The sequence below is a fragment of the Mastigoproctus giganteus genome, chromosome 7 (genome assembly GCF_048544385.1).
Source record: "Mastigoproctus giganteus isolate SK-2022 chromosome 7, ASM4854438v1, whole genome shotgun sequence".
NCBI lineage: Eukaryota > Metazoa > Arthropoda > Arachnida > Uropygi > Thelyphonidae > Mastigoproctus > Mastigoproctus giganteus.
Window position 1 is genome coordinate 9892577 of NC_143581.1, and position 22759 is coordinate 9915335.

Consider the following 22759-nt stretch of genomic DNA (forward strand, 5'->3'; position numbering starts at 1 on the left):
TAATCAGCCGGGCATCTCTCTCTGTCGTTCATAATACCCTCTTATCAATTAATAATTAATTAATCAATAATCTTTACTTACAGAATAACTAATAATGTGTGAAACCTTCAGCCTTTATAATGGCCTCCAGTCTTCACTGGAACGCTCTCCAGCAGATTTTATTCTAAGTATACCACAATATTTCCCGCCATTAAATGGCGACTACTTCAGCTCTGTGCTTTGGGCAGACCCTCCTCACATCCACCAGACTATTCAGTTCATCCTAAAGGTTCTCTATTAGAATTGAGGTTGAAGATCTCGGGAGGCCAATGCAAATTTCTAATGCTCATGTCCTCAAAACAGTCCATCATCACAATGCAAGCAGAATAACATGGAACAGTTTCCTGCTGGTGCAGGTACGGGCACTATCCGATGTGCTATCGCAATGTAGGTGGCACAGTATTGCCCAGGACGTCTAGATAGACCACAGCATGTAATGGATTTGTTCAAAACAATGGTTCCAAGCAAAATCATGAAAAATAGCCCTGGTGAGAACGCTGCGTCCACCAAATTTCAATATCGGGATGATACTGTCTAGTAGGTAGAGTTGATAGCTTTCTCTGAGCATCCACCACACCCAAGCACGACCCGCAGTATGGTAGACAATGAACACCGACTTGTTACTCTAAAATACAGCTTTCCATTGGTCTACAGTGCAAACACAGTGGGCCTTACACCAAACTGGATGGTAACTGGCATGGTGGCGATCTGGTAATTGGTGGAGACCGGGTTGACTAGTGGTTGTCAAGAGTACACGGCTATGGTAACTCATATCGTGTAACAACTTGTGCGCTTGTGCTAAAATACGTCCCAATCGTCCGAGCTTAGACTGCGACATCTGAGCCTGTGAGCTGCGACAATATCAACCTTCATCCCAAGTGGAAGATTCTTTTCAGAGCTGTCCTATCACGTTCTGTCAGTTTCAACGATATTTGAGTCGTTTCGTGACGATTTCAACGCCAGTCCCCTTCCATTTGCAGATCCCATTACCAATCGTCGAACTAGGGATCTTCATTGACATTTAAATGGCACATACAGATCAATGACGAGAAGAACTTTTACAGGCTTTTTCACACCGTGACTGAGTTCGTCGGTCTCAAGCGAGGGTGCACCCAGAAACTCGGGTGTTTCGTCCAGCAAACAGCAAATCAACCCACGCAATTTACAGACATTACATTCTGCACAATATTGCCGAAGTTACTGATGCACCTAAACCTTACAACCACCGACCAACCATCTAACCTGTCAGTTTTGAAATGAACCAAGAACACTGCTGAACCATCCATGTGTATAACATATCTTGACATCTGACAAGATATGTCCATGGACCCGTGCTGTTTGCACCATACCTTGGTCCACCAATCGGCGTGAAACAGTGGGAACCGAGAATGTCAGACCAAGCAACCTTTTTCCAATACTGCACTGTTCAGTTTTTGGTGTTGCTGAGCCACTGTAACCTTACTCTCTTGTTTTTTTTACTGCGCATGCGATTAAGGAATTTGCAGAGATTTGGTAATGTAAAAATAAGCCAGTTTTATTATGGAGATGTAAATCCGTGGATAATTTACTTTACTTTGATATAAAGATAATTGTATCAGCTATCACTTTGTTTTCTTTGATTTGCAACAATTTTCTCTTTTGATTGTTGTTTTGATATTTCGTGTTTTACTAATTATTGCTGAGGATACTAATGAATCCTATTCTCTTTTCTAGGGAGTAGAACGTTTCTTGTGTACGTTCTTTTCATCATGGCATGCGGTGCTGTCCTTATCCCTCTCATAATGATTTGCTGCTGCCTTCGTCGACGGAGACGTCAAGGTGTCATTACAGATAGGGTGATTGAACCCACAATAACGGACAGCTCCACTATCCCCTTATCTCAAGTTCAACCACCATCTGCTGTGTCTTCGATATATCACATTACGAGTTCTGACAACTCTGGAATCGTCAATCCACCACATCCTGCTCAGCCAGCTCAGTATTCACCAATAGCTCCACCTCCACCTCCTCCATATCCACCACCTCCACCCCCTTATCCACCACCCCCATATAATTCTCTGCTTACAGCCGCAAGTAACCAAGGATGTTGATTAAAAATGTAAAATTGCTGAAGTGAAATAAAGAGAAGTAATGAAATACTTCAAATTGTTAGCAACTTCCATATTTTCATTAATTCAGAATTGAATCTGGTTAATACTCGATTGACTCAAAAAGATGTTTTTGTTAGTTTTAACTTGCTGCTTTTTTTTAAAAAAAAATATGTGCTCTGATGGATAAGATAGTGTGTTATAAGTACAATAAAGATCATATTTATTTATTTGTTGATCAAGATGTTGAGAAACTTCTACTTCCACCATAATAAGTTCAAACTGCCATATCTAAAAGTATGAATTTAGAACATATACAACGTAAATGTAAGTTATGACTCTCATGGTATGATCACAAGCGACTTTGAATCAGATAAATATTGTACGCTTTCCTGGGGCTTCATTCTCAATGCGGCTATGAGGAAGACAGGTGATCTTTCCGATTTTCATAATGGTGTTATTGCTGGATCAAGTTTAGCAAGAGACACAAAGGATGGGTAGTTCGGCAGGAGCCATAAAGGAAAGGGCAGTGTTCGGGTTCGCTGTTCTCTACCTTCCACAATGTCCTGAAGGAACGATGTTAAATCCAGCAAATATTCTAAAGGAAGGGTTGTCGAATCTGGAAAATATCCTGTAGAAAGAACGGTCAAATCTGGACTAGACTCCTTCACACACCCAGTGAAATCTGTGCTCCAACCTGCATGGGTTGAATTTGGGGCAAAAAAGGTGACATACTAGATATCGGTGCCCTCGAAGAATCGCTGCTTACCCGGATTAGTGGGATGGTTTTGTCCATATTTCGTTAAAAAAAATGTGCTCATGAAAACAAGTGTGCCCTACAGTGGAGGGTGCCCCCACACTTTGGGAACCTCTGTTCCAGACATTGTATGAGGTAGGAAATATCAGATATTGTTCATAAATACAACATCCTACAAAGGCCACTTGGTAAAGTGTAAAGTTTAAAGTGTGTTTAGGGTCAAACGGCACCAGGGGTTTTCCCCCCATCTTCGCGTTATTTTCATTGTGGGTGAACCAGTTCTCTGGGAAATGCCAGAGATTTAAAAGTGTATGGATATGCACTTTGTGTAGTGTCATGTACCGTTGTTCATCTGGTAATTTAGCCGCTGGACGCCGACTGAGGCCCAACGTTGCCCCACTTTCGCCCCGTGGAGGCAGACCAGGAAACACCAGTAGACTAAGATTTACTCTGGCAGGTCCTGCCGCTTAATTTCCTGAGATTTCGGCGGCTAGGACCTAAAAAAAAAAAAAAAAAAGAAGAAAAAAAAAATATATATATATATTTTTTTTATTTGGTAAATTGGATGAGGAATAACCCTAAATTTTTGAAAGGCCGAGTGCATGGGCTAAAAACAAGTAATTTGGAGATGACTAAATCCATTCCGACGTGTAGGGCATTCGCTTGCGTATGTGCAGGTAGAGTGGGTGGGGAGACTGAAGTCTGGGGGGAAAAGACAGAAGTATGGAGTCGAGAGAGGCAACCCCAAGTCACAATGGGGCATGCCCATGCCCCACCAGAAGGGAAAGTGGGAACGGCGAGGAGGGGAGGAGTCAGTAAGATCGTCTCCTCCCCCCACCGGGGATAGGAGTATTAAAGATGAAGGCTAGGGCGCCCTCTTAAAGTCGCAAGATGGCGTTTGGCAGCTGTGCTGCGTTAAGTCTCTTTTCTTCGATGTTGAGTCGAGTCGATTTCAGTCCAGTCGCTCATGGGGTAAGCGCCGTCCTTGTGTTTTTCACTTACTTGTCTCAGGGTTTTTCTCTGTAGTAACTCCATTGGACAGTATTTTATGGTCTTGTATAATTTAACTTGTGGTGGTCTTTCGTCAGACACGATTTATGGTAATTAATAGTTTTCTCCTCTCGAAGAGGTCCTGCGCATATTGAGAAAGTGCTCTGTATTCCTCTTCTTTGTCAATGAAGTGGGTTTCCAGTCCTTTCGGAAGATAGTGTATCTTTGTGATCAGGATGCCTCTGAGATCTTCGTATTCTGGGCACTCGTAGACCAAGTGATTCCAGTTCTCGAACTCCCCACACGTGCAGTTGGGGTCCTCAACAAGCCCGAACCCGAGCAGCTTCTCCTTAAAGGGGCCATCACCAGTAAGGAATGAAGTCAAGTGCTTCCCCGGAAGGTTCCAGGCCGGTTGCTTGCGGTATATTTTGCTGAGGTCGGGGAGGAATTTTCTTGTGATTTCTCCTTTTGTTGTATCGGTCCTTCTTTGTTGCCACTCCCGAAGTAGGTAGGCCTGTAATCGGGCTTTTTCTGTTTTTGTACTACTCGCTGGGTTAATTGCCACTTGGTGTCAGATCAGTGCTTCTACGCGAGCCACTGCAGAGTTTTGACGTTATTCTATTCAAACCACGCACTCGTGTTTTTTTGAGAAGCGCCATCAGACGGATGGTGATTTCATCTCGCCATGAGATCGTTAAGAATCTGAAATTCGGATTTTTGAGTGGCCATAGAAAAACCAAAAGGGTTTCTACCACACAAATCAAGAATTTTTCAGGAAGCCTTATAGTCGAAGTTCCTCTCATGACAAAATCCTTATCTGTCTTCATGATGTGTGTTTCTTTGTTGGCTTTAGCTGTTTAAGTGTCCTGTGTGCTGAGGTCGTTGTTTTTTTGAGTGTTTGTTCGTAATTGGTCTTGAATCACTAACAGATCAATCGTGATACGTATATTTAGATCTTTTAAACTCTGCATATTGGGGTAATTTTAGCCAGAAAATCAAAGTATGGAATTAGCTGTGGTGTAGACGTGCAATTCTAGTTGGGTTACGTTTCTGTTATGTAGGTGAACTATGTCACGGAAGAGAAGCATAAGAACAAAAGAATCCTTTTGGCGAGATATCAGACAGGACTGAGTTCAAGAAGGATCAAAATTAATTAAGTTATCTTTGCCCCATTGGAGAACTACCTGAAGATCAAGATTTAAGGAATTGGTGTTGGATATTCGAGAAGTTGACGCCATTCGCGCAGGACAAGGTTTCCCAAACTGGAAGGTGGAATGCAATGTGCTATCATCAGCAAAAATATGGATTAGGATTTCCAGAAGGGAAGAAGATTATTAAAACACAAGAGAAAAAGAGTGAGGAAAAGAACTGAACCTTGGGGAACACCAGCATCAGTAGAGAAGTTAGAAGACATAGCCTTCTAACGTCACTTTCAGTGAGTGGTTAGAGAGAAAACTGGATACCTAATTACAGAAAATAGTCAACAACCCATAAGATGGAAGCTTGTTTAAAAGACCTTTATCACAGTATTACGGTATCATAGTTGGTGAAATCACCGGGTTGAAAAGACCTGAATTCGAATCCCCTCAATGAGGAAAGAAAGTTTTACAGGTCTTTTCACAACGTCCTGATCTTGGTTTAGAAACGCCATATGTTGTTTCTGTAACCGCCTCTTTTGCATTAGACCATTACACTCATTTCTAAATGCAATTGAAAACTTACTGCACCTGAAATCCGAGCTGAGTTTAACAGGAACAGAGAAAGGCCCTTATCTATATTACTGTAAAACTCTTTTTTAAACAAGCAGGACTTCATGGTAGTATAGCGGTCCGAAACCACTTATTAAAATAGGAAAATCGAATGAAATGGTTGGCGTGGGCTAACAACCATCAACATTGGAGAGCTGAAGAGTGAAAAAACGTACTGTGCATGGACGAATCAAAATTTGAAATTTAAGCGTAGAGTGTACATGAGACGATCAACTAAAGAAAAACTGATGCGGCATTGTAGTGCCTACAGTCAATCACTATGATGGTTCCATCGTGATTTCGGGTTGCTTCTTTTTCTGGGTTTTAAATTTGGCGCGATGGCCTCTTGACTTCGACTTTGTATAAGAAATTTTATATTACGACAAGACCATGAAGTTCAACCATGAACACCAGGAAATAGTATTTAGAGTAGTCTGCTTTGAAACGTTTATCCAACAAAAATCAAGGAAGATCCGACAAATTAAGGAAGACCGCCCCTGACACCTGCCCTTTTCTACGAGGAGACAAGCATCTCCTGAGTGCCCACTGGTTCATTCCAAGCTTGAGTGGGAGGAATTCGGAGGAAAATCCTGCACTATCAGCCTGAGCTGTAAAGATAAGAACAGCTTCGCTCTCTGCAATTCCACCTCCCAAAAGTGGGTGAACTACTTACAGACAGACGAAAGCAGTCAAACATCTTTTAGGCACACAAGGAAGCGGATGATGGAAGAGAGAAAGGATGAAGGTAAAATCCCGCACTATAAGAAAAAAAAAACAATACAGCAACATGGCGTCCAGCGACCCCATTTCTAAACGAACTATTCAGCGGGAATTGAAGAATCTGGGATTTGGTAGTTGCGTTCCTTTAAGAAAGCCACTTCTTTCTGAAAAAAATCGAAATATTCGTGTGGAATAGTGCTACTAAAACCAAGATCGGATTGTGGAACAGTGGAAAAAGATCATGTGGTCTGATGAGTCGCGATTTATACTTTGTGCACAATGTTAGGGTGAAAGTAATGCGTGAATCTCCTGTAGTCAGGGGTGGATTAATAAATACTCAATAATACAATCAAAAGCAATTGTACGCCATTGGCCTCCTTTCTGCATCAGTCCTCATTCTAAACGTCCGTTTGAAAATCCGTCAATCAGCTGATGCCTAAAGGGAGAAAACAATCTGTAATTAGTGAACTGGATCCGTAGAAGGGGATTACCCTTTAGGAAGGACACCAGCATAAACAGATGAGTGCACCGTGTACCTCCCCCTCCTAATGGGCAAACGTCTACCGCATGTCCCCACTCCAGTTCATCCGTCTTGAATAAGACCACCCTCCACCCTACCCTCCCGATGAGCTCCTTTGGTGGACTCGTTGAGTTTCCACTACGCAGCACCCCGTGTAGGAATAACGAACGTTCTCTCCATCCTTCTCACGGGTATCATCCATACAACAAGATGCTGCTCAGTTGGAGTCCAACACATCCATTGCCCACCATATTTACATTCCCTACTGTATTAGGAAATGGTTCTATTACTAATTATTAGTTAATTGCTAACTATCAAAGGCAACTGAAAAATATTAAATAGTTGCACTAATGCTAATGGTGGTAAATAATTTATTTAAATTATTTTAAAATCAATTTTAGACCATGGAAAGATAATTCAATCATCTCCCAGTCGAATAAATATCCTCGGATGGATGAATAATTGCAATATTACGCTGCAGACTGCTGTTTCCGACAACAAATCTGCGCTAGCTTCCATCAGAGGATATTTGATGGTTTACCCACTTCCTACACTGCAATTCCTCTTGAGTGAGAAGGGACATCTTGATGATGATACCTCGTAGACTGGGTCAATGCTTCAAAGTTATAGATCTGAAGATTTTTTAGTCAACTTGAAAGTTAATCGAACAAGCTAAAGAGATGCCAATTAGTCTGAAGAACTTTAGTGGTGTTACCAATCAATATGGAGTTTTCATTACGATTTCACCAACAGTGGTCACAATTAGTGGATTGTTAAACGTTTCAGATTCCTTATAAGAATGAAGAGAAATATTCGAACACTGAAGGTAAATTATATTGTTGGAAAATCAATGCCACGACGAAACTACAATGGAAGAATATTTTAAAGTAAAACATAAAGTTTTATTGATGGCTCCACAATAAATCAAATGTATAAATGAATATCATGGTGCATACGAGTATATTGTCTTAAGGGTGAACGTTGTTCAAATTTATTTAATTTAATATGGAATTTTTCAAGCAAATTTCAGGAATTTCAATTTTGATCAACATTCTCTGTACAGTCCGGCGTGAAATTTATGTAAAGTAGCGCAGACAGGCTGCTAAGTCAGCTCATCGGGTTCTGTCAATGACATACTAGAATTTTTCCAGCAAGGACAAGATGATTATCCTATTGTATGAGACGACGGTTAGCTGCATCCGGAGTCTAACCATCGTCATCGATTACCGCATTTCAAGAGGGACATGGATCTGTTGGAACGGGTGTAAAGACCAACGCGATTAGTCATGAGACACAAATGGTAGATGCTTCCTTAAACTTTTGCATTAGACAATTTTGGAAAATAGACTGCATATTTTGAAGGATCAAATTGACATCCTTCAAACATATAGAAGAACCTTCAATTGGATACTCCAACTGAAGATTTTGCTTGTGGATCAAATGCTTTAAAAAAATTGCTTGATACGGAATGATGAAAGTAATGCTGTTTCTTTGAGCCAGTTGATTGATGACTTCAATCCATACGTCAAGCTGTAATTCAACTGGCAGACTGTTCTCTTCTACTGTAGTAGGAATCTACTGCCCTGCACAGAAATCAGGGGAGTTAGAGAAACCACCATGCAAACCCAGAAGGAACCACAGCATCTCGAAATTTCACACAGACATTCCATTTATGCTGATCGTACTGAATCTTCTCTAACTAGTGCTTCTGGCAATAGCGTTCAATAGCGAACTCCAATTCTGATCCCAACATCCATGGTATTAGCCTACTACTAACTTCTTTCAATAAAAACTATAGGGTGGGTTGATAACCGAACGTCAATAGATGAGCATTACCCAGTCATCATCCATTAAAGATACTTTTGGTCTCTGGAACAACTCTCCTATCCCCCCCCCCTCTCCATTCGTATTTCCTAAAAAAAATGCACCTTTTTAATAGGATCGCCTGAAAAAAAAAAAAACTAGAATGTGCATTAAAAATGTATGTGGGTAGCTCGCTCCATGTGGTAGGCAATGGCATACCACCACATTATCTGATGCTACAGAGACCACAACAAAAACAACTCCAAAAACTGCTGCTAAACAGATCCTGGATGCCACTGTGTGCCCCGCAAAATTAAATTTAAGAAGGAAGAGGGTAAACGTGGCCACATGGAATGTAAAAAGTTTAAAAGAAGGCAAGATGGGTATGGTCATCAATGAAATGGATAGGTATAAAATTGACATTTTAGGAGCAACCAAAGTCATGTGGACAGGACAATGTCATTTCAAAACTGAAAATGGGTTTTTGGTTGTTTTTTCTGTAAGTGAAAGAACATGGTGTCGCTGTCATTTTGAATAAGGAATGTTCAAGGTCTCTTCTTGGATACAATCCTATTTATAGTAGAATGATGACGGTTAGACTTCAGAGCCAGCCAGCCAGTAAATCTCACAGTTTTAGTTGCATATGCACCGACATCAACATCTACAGAAGAAGATATGGCCGTTTATTATGAAAATCTCCAGTCAGCTCTTGATCTGGTCCCAAAAAAGGATGTTTTGATACTCGTGAGTGATTTTAATGCAAAAGTAGGCAAGACAGTTTCTTCTAGTCCGAAATGTGGTAGGTTTGGTCTTGGCGCTAGAAATGAGCGGGGTGAAAGTTTAATTGAATTTTGTCATCTGAACTGTCTTGTCATAGGTAACACCTGCTTTCAGCAGCACCCGAGAAGACTCTACACATGGAAATCTCCTAAACATAAAACAAGGAATCAGATTGATTATATCCTTATGCAGCAATGGTGGCGTTCCAGCGTAATCACAGCAAAAACACTTCCTGGAGCAGATTGTGGCAGTGATCATCATCCACTCCACATCGTTCTCAAACTGAAGCTGAAAACAATTATGAATAAGGTTTCCCTAGACGACTGGATCTAGAAAATATTCCAATCGATTATATGCTTGAAACAGGCAATCGTTTTCAAGCTCTATTAGAACTAGATGACGATATGCTGCCTGAGGAAATGTGGGAAAATACAAAAAGCATTATTAAGGATTCAGCAAATAAACACATTAGAGAAAGATCAAACATCAGGAAGCCTTGGATTACAGAAGCCACTTTTAAACTTATTGAAAAGAGAAGAACTGCAAAAGCCCAGGGTGTACAAGGAAACGAAGAGTATCAGGAACTAAGCAAAGTCATCAAGCTCTGTTTAAGCCAGGACAAACAGGATTATATCAACCGGAAGTGTAAAGAAATCGAATACCACAACAAACGAAACAACACTAAAAAGATGTATGATGTTATTAAGTCCTTAAGACAAAAGTTCCGACCAAAACGTAATGCAATTAAGGACTCCAAAGGGGAAATTTTAACAGAGGAGAACACAATCAAAAGAAAGTGGAAAGAATACTGTGAGCAGCTCTTCTGAGCACCTGCTGGCACTAATGATCTGCCACCCCCTTTTCAAGAGTGTGATCTTGAACCAGTTCCACTGAAGGAAGAAGTCGAAAAACCATCAGAGAATTAACGTGTGGCAAGTCACCTGGAATTGATGAAATCCCAGCGGAATTGATTAAAGCTACATGTGTGAAGGGCGCCGAGTTTTTTATAAAATGATTGTAAAAATTTGGGAAACGAGACGGTGGCCATCAGATTGGAAGAAATCCCCTTACCAAAAAAATGGAGATCTCAAAATTTCCTCAAATTACAGGACTATTAGCCTAATTTCTCACGCTTGCAAGATTCTTCTTAAAATCTTGAAGAGAATCTCAAGAAAACTTGAAGAAGAAATGCCAGAAGAGCAAGCAGGTTTCAAAAGGGGTAGCGGAACCAGAGATCAGATCAGAGATCAGAGATCTTAAGCCTACGACTGATTATTGAAAAATGCAAAGAATTCAATGTTCGAGTCGTTTTGTGTTTTATAGATTATGCAAAAGCATTTGATTGTGTTCAACATGAGAAACTATGGGAAACGATGACTATTATAGGTTTCCCAATCCACATAATTCAGCTGATTAAGCTACTATACTAGGAACAGGAAGGAACTGTGAGAATGAACATGAGAAACACGGATTTTTTCACAATAGGTAACGATGTCAGGCAGGGCTGTATTTTGTCACCTCACCTTTTTAATCTTTATGCCGAAGATATCAGGCGTGAAGCTTTGGAAGATTTAGAGACTGGCATCAAAATTGGAAGACTCAAGATAAACGCTCCATCAAAAATATAAAATATCAAGGCCAGCATCGTGATCATTAATTTGAATTTTCTGTCTTGCTTTGCCATACACCGAATTCTTCCAAAGAATTCAACGAAATGTCGCAGCCACCAATTGTCTTTCACCAATTTGTCACATACATCGAAATACCATTCACCACATTATCGTACATCAAACTGTCATGCACCAAATTGTCTCATGCAACCAATTTCCATACACCAAACTGTCCTACAACAAAACGTCATTCAACGAACGACGAGATCCCAAATTCCCTCTTGTTCTCTCTTTCTCTTGAAATAAATTTAGTTGTAAAACTTTCAGTAAAAAAAGCGCTTTAGTTTGCCAATTGCTTAAGTATTAATTAAATTAATTCTTAAGTATTTCTTACTTAAGAATTAATTTAATTCATTAAATTGTGATTAATAACGTAAACTCCATTTCGGGTGAAAATTTTCATTTTAATTAAAAATAGTCGTTAGTATGCTGCCATCTGGTGAGAAAAACTGTAAACGTGTAAAAATCGTTTCTAATCAAGAATTAAATTAAAATTTCTTTTTATACTCTACACACCCCCTCCTGCTACCAGAATAGTTTACAAATTAGTGATAATTACTTAAATGCATCTATACATTAACGTTACATTAAAATATAGTTTCTATATTACTTTTTTCTGGTTAAAAAATTACAAAATATAAAAAGGCGATGGATTATTTACATGCGTGCTGCCATCTACTGGCACAATCTAGCAGTTTTAAATTTTCATAAGGATGAATGAATATAAACACATTTTGACAGATTTAAAAGATGAAAAATTAATATCGAATATCTAAATTAAATGGCGTCATATTATATTATAAAATCTATCAATCCAAGAAATGATTATAATATAATTTTTTAATATTTTAGACGTTTACAAAATTAATGAGCATTTTAAAAATTAATGAGCTTAAATTAATTAAAGATATTTTTAAAATAATTCTTTGAAATACGCCAGGATGATCAAGCAAGATAATGCGAAATATGTATGACGTCGTGCACAAATCAAAGATTGTGTTTACCTTATCAGCAGCGTGTCCAGAAATATTTAAGCTGTTGGGGATGAGGAGGATAATTATATTAAAATCTAATAGACTTTGATTAAAGATGTGTATCATATTTAATTAATTAAAACTATTAATGCGAATTAATTTAACTAATAAAAAGAACATAACTTCTATTAAGACCAGATCCGAACCTAGATAGTTGCAGATGGTTACTTCCTTCAGCCAGAGATTCCTGGAGCTTATATCATCTTAAAATAGGCTTCGTACCTGGATTAGTGGGATGGTTTATCCATATTTCGTTAAAAAAACAAAAAAGCGCTTCATAAAAGCAACACAAGACCACTCTTGGAGAACCACTATAGCTTAACAGGAAGTGTGTGTCTTTTGGAGAGATTTTTACTTCCTCCAAACGGTCACGGCTGTGTAAAGAAGCGTTATTTACACAGACGGCACGTGGTTCACTGATGTGATGACGTCAGTTGTTTTGGCATTGACCGAAAGAGCCCACAGCGTCGACAACTGCTACGCAATCTTTTCGTTTTAGTATCACTTATCATTCCAGTTATTGCAGTTTGTACTCTCATCACGTGACACAGATATGATTGCAAACCTATCCCCAAAGAGGGTACGTACTTGACAGTTCACTTGCTTATGTGTCGTCTGATTCGTTACGGGTGGGGGGATTTTACTGTGATTTTTACGGTGTTTATGTGCAAAGGAGACTTGAAATTTGGGTGAGTGCAAACTTTTCTTATTAAATTCCAGAATATCAAATATCAGGATACATTTCAATGGACAAAAATGCAATCGCTGGCTACATAAAAGAAAAGTTGTTTATGGAGTCGACTAGTACAGACTGAAGGTCATTCTGATATCGTTGAATGAGCTTAAAAAATTGAAATAATTATTGATTGGAAACCTGTTCTGTAATATTCTTTCACGAAAGACAGTGAATTGCAAATACTGTTAATGCTTTATACATTTCGTAGAATAGCGAAAATAGAATCAAGCCAACCGGGTCCTTAATATGGATCCAGTTAAATATCACGGTATAGGGGTACTTGTCAAGGACCCCCATTCCGTGATATTTAACTGGATCCATATTAAGGACCTGGTTCAATTCTTGTCTGATATCAACCGCGAAGAAAGCATCTCATTTAAAGACAGGAATCGAATCGAATTGAAACAGAATCGAACCATTCCTAACGTTTTAACTATCATTAATTGGAAGGCTATTTACAAGTTCAGTGTACCTTGAATCTTGAATTCTGAATGTTATTAAAAGTATTTGAAAGCTTATCTTTCTTTGTTATTAAAGGTATTATTATTAAATAAATACAATAACTAAAAAAATCAGTGGATCTTAGAGATCTTCTAGCGAATCTAACATTGTAATCATGCTCTCCTCAAATCACGACAAAATGGCAAGGAATCACTAGTCCACTTTGAACTCTTGAGGTATTGTAATTAAAAATAAACACATTATTTGAAATCAAAATCCACCACCAGTTGTTCAGGTATTCAAAAACCACCAGTTGTTCAGACTGAAATCCAAATACCAGCTGTCTACAAGAACAGTCTTTTAGTGATACAGACATTGTGAAAAATAACTGATTCCCTGTTTATCCGAAGACGGCTCAATAATGATGAACTCTTCTGGAATTTTTTACCAACCAATAAAGTGGAGGATACTTATCGACTCATCGAAGCAAAGCCTCAAAAGAAACAAATATGCATCCATTCAAGACATTTAAAAGAAAGCTAAAAAATCGTTTTAAGCTTCTTTTGGAATAAAATGTCCTTGCGCTCTGTGCAAGTGGGATAGTCGAGCAAGAAGTAAATATAGGGAAAGAAAGGAAAGTGTGGCCACCAAGATGGTCTCTTACACCAGGTTCAAAGAACATTAAAGACGAGCCACTAGTAGATCGGAACAAATCATCTTCAATCTTCTATAATATTGAAACAATATTCCCACTTTCATTTCTTAAATATTATTTAAAATTTTCTAGAAAATATTTTAATAAAAATTGGTAAACAAGTTGGTCCTATTTTAATAAAAATTTTGAAAATTAAGAAAAATTAAACGTGATACCACTCTTTTAGGAGGAGTGTATATATTTTTACACAGGGTGTATGTAGGAGAACGACGGTGAATATATCCATTGTACTACACGTCCGGACCTAGTTTTCAGTACAGTACTAAACAGGCAACAGGAAATGTTCCCTTAAGTAATCAAACCTCTCATGTACGCGCACACACAGAACTTCAATGAGTAGTGTCAAGTCGTTACATGTGCCTGTACATTTTGGTATGGCGATCTTAGTAATGAAGTACTTCATTCGTTTACCGCCTTCTTTATAGTTTATTGTGCAGCGCAATAAGTTGACTTAGATTGACTTCAAGGCCCACTGTGCCCTAACGATGGTTTGAACATTTGCTTTTAGAGATAATGAAGTCACAATCCCATCGTACAGGATAATTGTGAGACCACACTTGGAATACAGTGTCCAGGTTACGCCTAAAAAAGACATCGAGCTTCTTCAAAGAGTCCAAAGACACTTTCCAAAGGGCACCCTAATGAGGAAAAATTTCGAATATGTGGTCGACAAAGCTTGGTAGCCAGGCATCGTAAAGAAGACTTTATTGAGGTGTATAAGACTGAGTGGAGATAGCAAAATGAATGAAGGTGAAATTTTCACTGTTGTGAATGATAGACGCCATAAATTCAAATTATGGAGGAAGTAGTTTAGACTAGATTGCAAGAAGTTTTATATTAGCCATATAAGGTTACTGGAGTAAGGTATCCCATGGGTAGCCGAGGATAACAGCTTTGGGAAATTGATAAGTCAGCTGGGTTGATACCTAATTGTGGAGGCAGTCAAAAGAATGGCTCATTACTGGTGATCCTTTGCTTATTTCGGCCGCGGCCCTTGGCCAAGGCGCCCATCTAAATTACTCTCATTTTTGGTCTTCATTTTAGTATACTTTTGTCTTCATTTATTTTTAAAAAAAATTTATTCAAAATTTGTATACGTTTTATCACCCACGCACATTTTTTACCTCTTGAGGTCGCTACTATCTACATCCTTAATTAGTTTTCTTTCTCTTATTTTATCAGTCTATATTTTCTTTACTTTTACTTCAAAGTCTTATTTATAAATTCTATTTACCACCTGCAACTTATCTGTTTTAACTTCCGTGTCATTGGCAGCTTGCTACTGTGGACTTATCCTCCATTTATAGTTATTTGTTTTTATTTAGTTTTTAAGCTATATATTATATATACATTTTGGTTTTGTTCCTCTGTCGTATCAACCTTAAATAATATGTCGGATTTCTCTATATCCTCCCCTATTTTCACTTATATTTTTACTTTGAATAGCAATTATTTTAATACTATTTATTAATTTGGCTTTGCAATGGCATGTACCTTTCGTTAGAAACAGAGGACCCTATATTGTCTTCTTCTCGTGCAATTCTAGTGGTTGACACTTGAAGAGAGTCCAGGATTGTGCAATATACGACAATATAATTCTTTATTGGTGTCTAAAACTAAACCTAACAGTCTCATGGATTTGTCACGGATATTTCTGTTCCTTTCAGTCTTAAAATAGGTTCTAGATTAAGAGACCGCAATTTACAGAAGTGCATTGCTGAAGTTTCCCATCGGTTAATCGATACCCGTTGCATTATATCCAAGTTTCAATTTTAGTTATTGCCAAATATAACTATTTTTGAAGGGCAGACATGCTCGTTGATTGACAGGAAATATAAAGATCATCCACATACATATAACTTTCCATCGTTTGAATGTTTCGAGTTATATTGGCCATATTGCGCAGTATATTCCATAAATTGCATATGTGGTCGATTTGTTCTTTGCTGGACGAAAAACCAAAGTTTCCGGGAGAAAAATCACGCTGCCTTCGCCTGAGACCGATTAACTCAGCCACGTTGTCAAAAAATTCCCATAAAAATTCCTTGCATCATTGAAAGGATTCGAACAGAGGTCTTTTCCACACCCGGTGTGAGAATGTGATTATACCAACCGTGCCATTACCATAAAACAGCGGGTTGAGTTTAGTTTCGACTTTAATGTGAATGTCTGCTGCAGACTTGTCATGATGGAAACCAAATTGGTGGCCTGATGTAGCATCTTGATCTTCAATAACCAGACGAGTTCTTTCTGAAAGATCCTCGTGGGTGGCACAGTTGGTAGATCGCCGTTCTTCCCACACAGGGTAGAAAAGACACTGAGTTCGAACCTTGTCGATGGAGGGACTTTTATTGGCTTTTTTCACAACGTCAGTTAGTCGGTCTCAGCAGAGGTTTTTTTCCTCCAGGAAACTCTTTGTTTTTTTTGTTAGCAAACAGAAAATTGACCTGAGAACACACGCAGTTTACAGACAATATACAAGGAGCAATATGGTCTTAGTCGCTGATTCTCCTAAAATCCTACTACAAATTTTTGAAGCATCTTCTGGGATTCTTCCTAAACTACTGGCCAGAGATATAGGACGATTATTACTAGGGAAGGAAACATTTTCCCCCGGTTTTGCTATGGATACCACTGTTGACTGATGCCATATATCAGAGTAAACATTCTCTTCAAGGATTCTGTTATAAAATTGCAGTAGTGTGGATATGTTGCACACTACTTTGCAACAGCGTGGATAAGTTGATTTAGTTAAGGTGGCGAATCATTATTTGGTCCATCTGATCCAGCAGAACTATTTCGAGTATTTTGGATATCTTTGTTGAGTTCAGTAACAGTGATCGTTAGGTTACAGGAATATGATTTATTTGTAGCAAAGTTAATTTTATATCGTTTCACAGACTATTGTGCGACTAAATGAGACCTCATAAGACCCCAGAGGATGCGGTGGTAGCAAATTTTCAACTACTTCCTTTGCAATGTCGATCGAAGAAGAAATATATTTTCCTTTCCAAGACAGGATTGGTGACGAAGTGTGCTCACACTTTCCACTAAAGGTGCGCATTTCCAGATTATTCTGCGGTCGGTGTGTCTGCAGATGGTAGAAGTGAATCTAATCCACGCACCATGTTTTGATTTCCTGCGAATTCGACGAGCTTGTGCTTTGAGTTATTTATAGTTTATAAGATTCTTCATTGTAGCATTTCGGCGAAAAATTTTCCCTACTTTATTTTGCTTCCTTTTGGCAATAAAGCAATCTCTTGTCCCCAAACCATTATATGGTGTGTGGACAAGAGAGTTTGTGGACAGTTTGTGGACTGATGGTTGTCAAGTACAGTTTCAATCATTCGCCCTGTTCGATCCATGTTCAGAAAGTCCCACAAAGGAAGATGAGTATTTAGATCACCTAAAAGGTATAAGGGATGTGGCAAATGATTTAGTAAATTGTCAAGTTCTGCAGTTGAGCATGATATGTTTGGGACTATAAATGGAAACAAGAGACAGTAATGCCAAGAACAGTGCGAACGACTACTGCTTCTTCTGGAGAGGTGCAAAGATAGATTGGTTTGGGTTGTACGTTTCCAAGAACTAAAATTGCTACGCCCTCTCTTGCCAGGGATTCAAGACATCTCTCTATAGGACAGTTATGTCTCTATAGGACGTATCTTGAGAACTGGGGAGTATAAGTTGAATATTAATATATTTCCCATAGAAATCTAAAACCACTTTAGAGGTATTTAAGGAGTCCATTAGGTCTTTACAATTCCAATGAATTATTTTCTGTATTATTTGGGTGTAGGTGTAGTGGATTTGTGTGACTGGTTTATTTTCCTTCGATCCTGTTTTAATTTTTCTCGTTTCAGAAATACTGGACGATCAACATCCATCCCATCATCAGCTTGTCTGATTATCTGATTTCTGATCAATGTCAGTATTTCGATCTAATTGTTTATTTCGTCCGGGTTTTGGACCTTTCTTCTTTGTTTACGATTCGGACTTGGAGGCGTTGTCAAGTGGCTTGTTATTAGTAGAATTCGTTTTACTCTTTGTTTTCATTGCTGTCAGTGTCTCACCATCTTTGGGAAAAGTTCTGGCTCATTGAGAAAGAGATCATTTTGGAGGAATTGCAATATCAGTGTGTGTTAAAAATCTTCAGTGTTTTTATTGCATTGGCATATGATTTGGAAAGCATCAGGTTAAATATCTGTTTTCAGGCTTCTTGGTATGAGACATTTTCCTTTACCTTCTACTATAGAATTTTCTTTACGGTTTTCCATGATTCACAAGCTTTGGGACATGCAGAAATAGCACCCTTACATTGGGACATTCTGATCTTAGAGCAGCATATTCAGATTGCAAGTGATCTTTTGAGCCACAAAAGGGACAAATAGCTATATTCTGTTTGAGTGTCCATACTTCTAGCATTTGAAGCATCTAAATGGATTTGGAGTATATAGACGGACCTTACAAGCAAGGTAGTGAGCTTTAACTGATGCAGGAAGGTTTGGAGTGCTGAAGGTAAGAACAATATTCCTTGTGGGGGTAAGAACACCATCCTCCTTGGTAATTATTCTTTGGAAATTGAATAATGACCAAACAGGTACTTTTAACTTCTTCAGTAATTTCTTCCTCCATACCATTAAAGAAGACCAATTCCGAAACGACCACTTTAGAGGTATTTAAAGTTCTATGTGGGATTAAAGAAATGGGAAGGCCTCCAAAGGTTGTTTGCTTCAGAAGCTGCCTAGAATAATTGGAATGAGATGTCTCCACAAGGAGATTTCCTTAGCGAAGTCGCCTGACTATTTTAGTAGTATCTGCTACAGCCGCAATGCTCTTCTGCATAAGAAATGCAGATAAACTGCTAAAAGGTAACGAATGTATGATTAGGAAAGCGTGTAAGTCTGATTAGGAATCGTATTTTTTTTTATTCTTTTTTATTGAGAAGAGTTATGCTCAAGGCGTCAGCTTATAGGTTCTACTCTCGCGGAGATTAAGGGGTCCATGGTTGCTCCTATTTTCCCTAAGGATTGGATTTATACTCAGGTTACCGGCCCATCCACGTAGAAGCAGGAGTAGTGCCATCAGTGACCAAGCGATAAGAAGTTAGTTATATATACAACAAATAAGGTGTCTTTCCTTTATTTATAGGAAGCTTACTTCTTTATTTGGAAGGAGACAAAAATAAAATACGAATTCCACGAATTGAACTTCTTTCTGTGAAAAAAAAAATAAATACATTGAAAAATTCGGCTGCAGTGGAGCCGCCAATGCCAAGACTGGACTATGGAACAGAGGAAAAATATCATGTTGTTTGACAAGTCTCGATATGCACTCTTTTCTTCACCAATTGCAGGATGAAAGGGTAGCGTAAACCTCGTGAAGCTGTGCATTCATACAGCTCAAGGCCGGAGATGGTATCATGGTACAGGGAATATTCTCTTGGTATGGACAGGGTCAGAGGGATGTTTTACCTCCAATGGATATCTTTGCGTATCAACCAACTTCACCCTTCAACCAGCTGTTGGACAAAGGGATTCAATTTTATGGCCAGTGAGTGCATCTTACCGCGAGTCATACTGGCTGATAACTGTGCATATTTTAGAGGATGCGTCATTAATTTTAGAGGAACATCAAGTATCCTTGAAAGGACAGTATATAACTATTTCTTTTCGGATGAATATATATAATTTCTCTTCTAATTACAGGATCTATTCAAAAGTTGATCCCGTCAAAATGTCAAACCAAATGTACAAGCAGATTACCTTCGGATTCCTTGTCTACGTGGTTTTCTTCTGTGCCAAGGCTTTAGGTAAGTGTGTCCCTTTGTTTCCGTGTCACGAATTTTAACACACTAGCTGAAAACATTAAAATTAATCAAACAAAACAGCACGAAACTTTTATTTATAGCATCTCAGTAGCAGCTTAAAAAGTACCAATAAAATTTATAAAATGCAGTTTTTGAATTAATAAATAATTTTATTTATTTATTTATTAGCAGTTAGGGTGATTTATTAGGGTGAACTGACCCGTTTCCCCAGACTAGGCTCTGGCAACGGAGTCACAGCGGTATAACTGTCCCATCACATGCAGAGGAAATGCTGTACCCGAAGTCTGTCTAAAAGCTATAAGGTGGCAGCCCCACCACTAGAGTTACCCCGCGAAAGGCTGGTAACCTATTCGGGGGACATTCTAAATACTCGAAATAAGCTCAAGGGAAAAAACTGGACGAATCTCAAGGATAACGACCTAGGCAATGGATATAGAACTACGATTAAGGACATTAAAGTAGCAACCTGGAACGTTAGGGGAATAAATCACAAATTAGATGAATTGACCATGGAACTAGAAAATAGAAATATTGACATAGCAATCATTACCGAAACAAAAAAGAAGAACAAAGGATCCAAAGAAATAGGTAACTTCATAATGATACACTCCTGCATACCAAGTGAAATGTGGGCATCATTGGGAGTTGCTGTTATAATAAAGAAAAATGGGAAAACAAAATATTAGACTACTCTTGGATATCACCCAGAATATTGAAATTAAAACTAAATATTCTATCTTATACAGTAACAATCATTGGCATCTACGCACCAGTAGAAGGCAACATTGATGAAACCGCAGAATTTCATGGCGAATTACAAGAGATCATAGACCAAACTAACAAAAACGAATACCTCATACTAGCAGGAGAATTTAATGCAAGGGTTTGTGCTCAACCAATAGAGAAATGTATAGGATCAGAAGGCGAACTCGTGGTCAACAATAATGGAAGATGCTTGATAGACTTCTGCATTTTTAATCAACTTAAAAGACCTACATCTACACATAAAATATAAAAAGCAATGAATTCTTTCTAAGGTTCAGAATGAACCTTAGAAAGAATGAATGAAAGAGAGATGTTGGTCGACCAAGACAACGATGGCGAGATCAAAACCACCTCCAAGAACTACAACAGAACAGGTCTTAAATGACCTAAGCCGGACCAAGTTCATGATGATGATATTAGCAGTTAGAATTTTAATTTATACCGTTAATTATCATATGAATATTCTTGTTTTTATTCTGGCGCCATCTTGGGAGCGAAATCAGTACTAATTCTGAGATTTTTTAAAAAAATAATAAATACTTTAATTTTGCTTTAAATTTTTAAATTTAACTTTAATTTTAATTAAATTTGAATGAAATTGAAATTTATTATTACTAAAAAATTCAGATTCTATTTTTTTACGAAAAATAATTATTTATCAAGGTTAAAAATATTAATTTTAATTATTAATTAATTTTTTTAAAAGTATTTTAAGTAGTAATTTATTTATTTTTAATTTATTAATTATTAAGTTATTTAAGTATTAATTTAAATATTAATTTATTTATTTTTAATTATTTAATTATTTATTTATTTTTAATTGATTAATTATTAATTTATTTATTTTTAATTATTTAAGTATTTATTTGTTGATTTTTTGATTAATTATTAATTTATTAATTATAATTAATTAAATAACTATTAATTAAGGCTTCAAAAATCTGTTGAGAATATTAATTATTAAAAATAGTTAAATGTTTTATTCCTTTTGTGAATTGCTTTCTAAAATCGAAGATGTCAGTAGCGTTTTACAATTATTAAAAATAATTATAAAATATTTCTTTATAGGTGACACTGATATCTCCCACTCGGGTCCCATCATTGGCATCGTGGTAGGGTGCCTCATAATTATTGTCAGCCTGAGTCCACTCATTTATTATTGCTACCGATGTTTAAGGAGAAACCAGAATTCCATACTAGATGATACTGTACAACAGCCTCCAGCTGTTTCACAGATGCATACTGCTGCTGGTTCTTCAGGCTATGGAATTTCGAATCCACTGTATGAGAAATCATACGAGGGATACCCCTCTGCTCCTCCTCCTCCTTACAATGCTGATCCTCCTCCACCTTACAATTCTTCTCATGTCGATCCACGCAACAAAGGATATTAAAATCAACTGGAGAAGAATCTAACAAACAGGTGTGCAGTTTGGGATTGAAAGAAGAAGAAAGCATCTCAATTTGGACCTATTTCTTCATTTCTGAATCATCATTGCCATCTGTTTATACAACTTCGAAATATGACCCCATTTTGTACTGCTAGGAATAATAAACTGGTGCCATCTTGCGGAATAAATCTGAACTAAATTCCGGAAATTAAAATTAGTGAAATAACACTGGTTATTATGCCAAAACTCGATAGTAACAAATATTGGAACTATAGTGACAGTGATGTCACGCCGAGTATTTGAATAACAGCGACAGTAGCGCCACAGCGGTGGAAATCAGTGTGACAGGAATTGTTTTTTTTTACAATTTTCTTTAAATACGTTGTAAATGTGGTAATTATCCTGAAATCTTGGAAACAGAAGCAGTTTTCTGATATGTATTGTGCTGTAAATTTACCTAACTGAAAACTATTTTAGTATTTTATTAATATTTGATTTTTTGATATTTATTTTTATTAACATTTTAAGAAAGAAGCCGATTACAGTACTTAATGTTGTTAATCTCATTTGTATAAATAAAAATTTCCAATCTGAAATGATTTGTTTAATTTACACTTTATAAATCTTTATATCAGAAAATTGTGGGCTAAAGTTTTGTGTGCTCTCATTTCATGAAACAAAGTCCGCTACTGCTGCCTAATATCAATATGGGACTTAATTTAAGGGAAATCTT

General features: G+C 37.7%; 1 protein-coding gene and 1 long non-coding RNA gene across 3 annotated transcripts in view; one reads left to right on the forward strand and one right to left on the reverse strand.

Moving 5' to 3' along the window:
• LOC150082487 (uncharacterized) overlaps nucleotides 1–12468 on the reverse strand; it is a 100597-nt gene extending 88129 nt beyond the window's left edge. The window contains exon 1 of the long non-coding RNA XR_016547190.1: nucleotides 12295–12468. This is a non-coding gene — a long non-coding RNA (uncharacterized LOC150082487). The remainder of the gene's footprint in view (nucleotides 1–12294) is intronic.
• Nucleotides 12469–12646: 178 nt separating this feature from the next.
• LOC150082489 (uncharacterized) lies at nucleotides 12647–22378 on the forward strand. 2 transcript variants are annotated; one of them, XM_090378647.1, is made up of 3 exons: nucleotides 12647–12728; nucleotides 19749–19852; nucleotides 21704–22378. In XM_090378647.1, the coding sequence occupies exons 2-3, from the start codon at nucleotides 19777–19779 to the stop codon at nucleotides 22027–22029; spliced, it is 402 nt and encodes a 133-aa protein (XP_090234773.1). In that variant the 5' UTR covers nucleotides 12647–12728; nucleotides 19749–19776; the 3' UTR covers nucleotides 22030–22378. The 2 variants fall into 2 exon arrangements, with proteins under 2 accessions (XP_090234773.1, XP_090234772.1); XM_090378646.1 differs by lacking the exon at nucleotides 12647–12728 and adding an exon at nucleotides 12736–12837.
• Nucleotides 22379–22759: the final 381 nt, after the last annotated feature.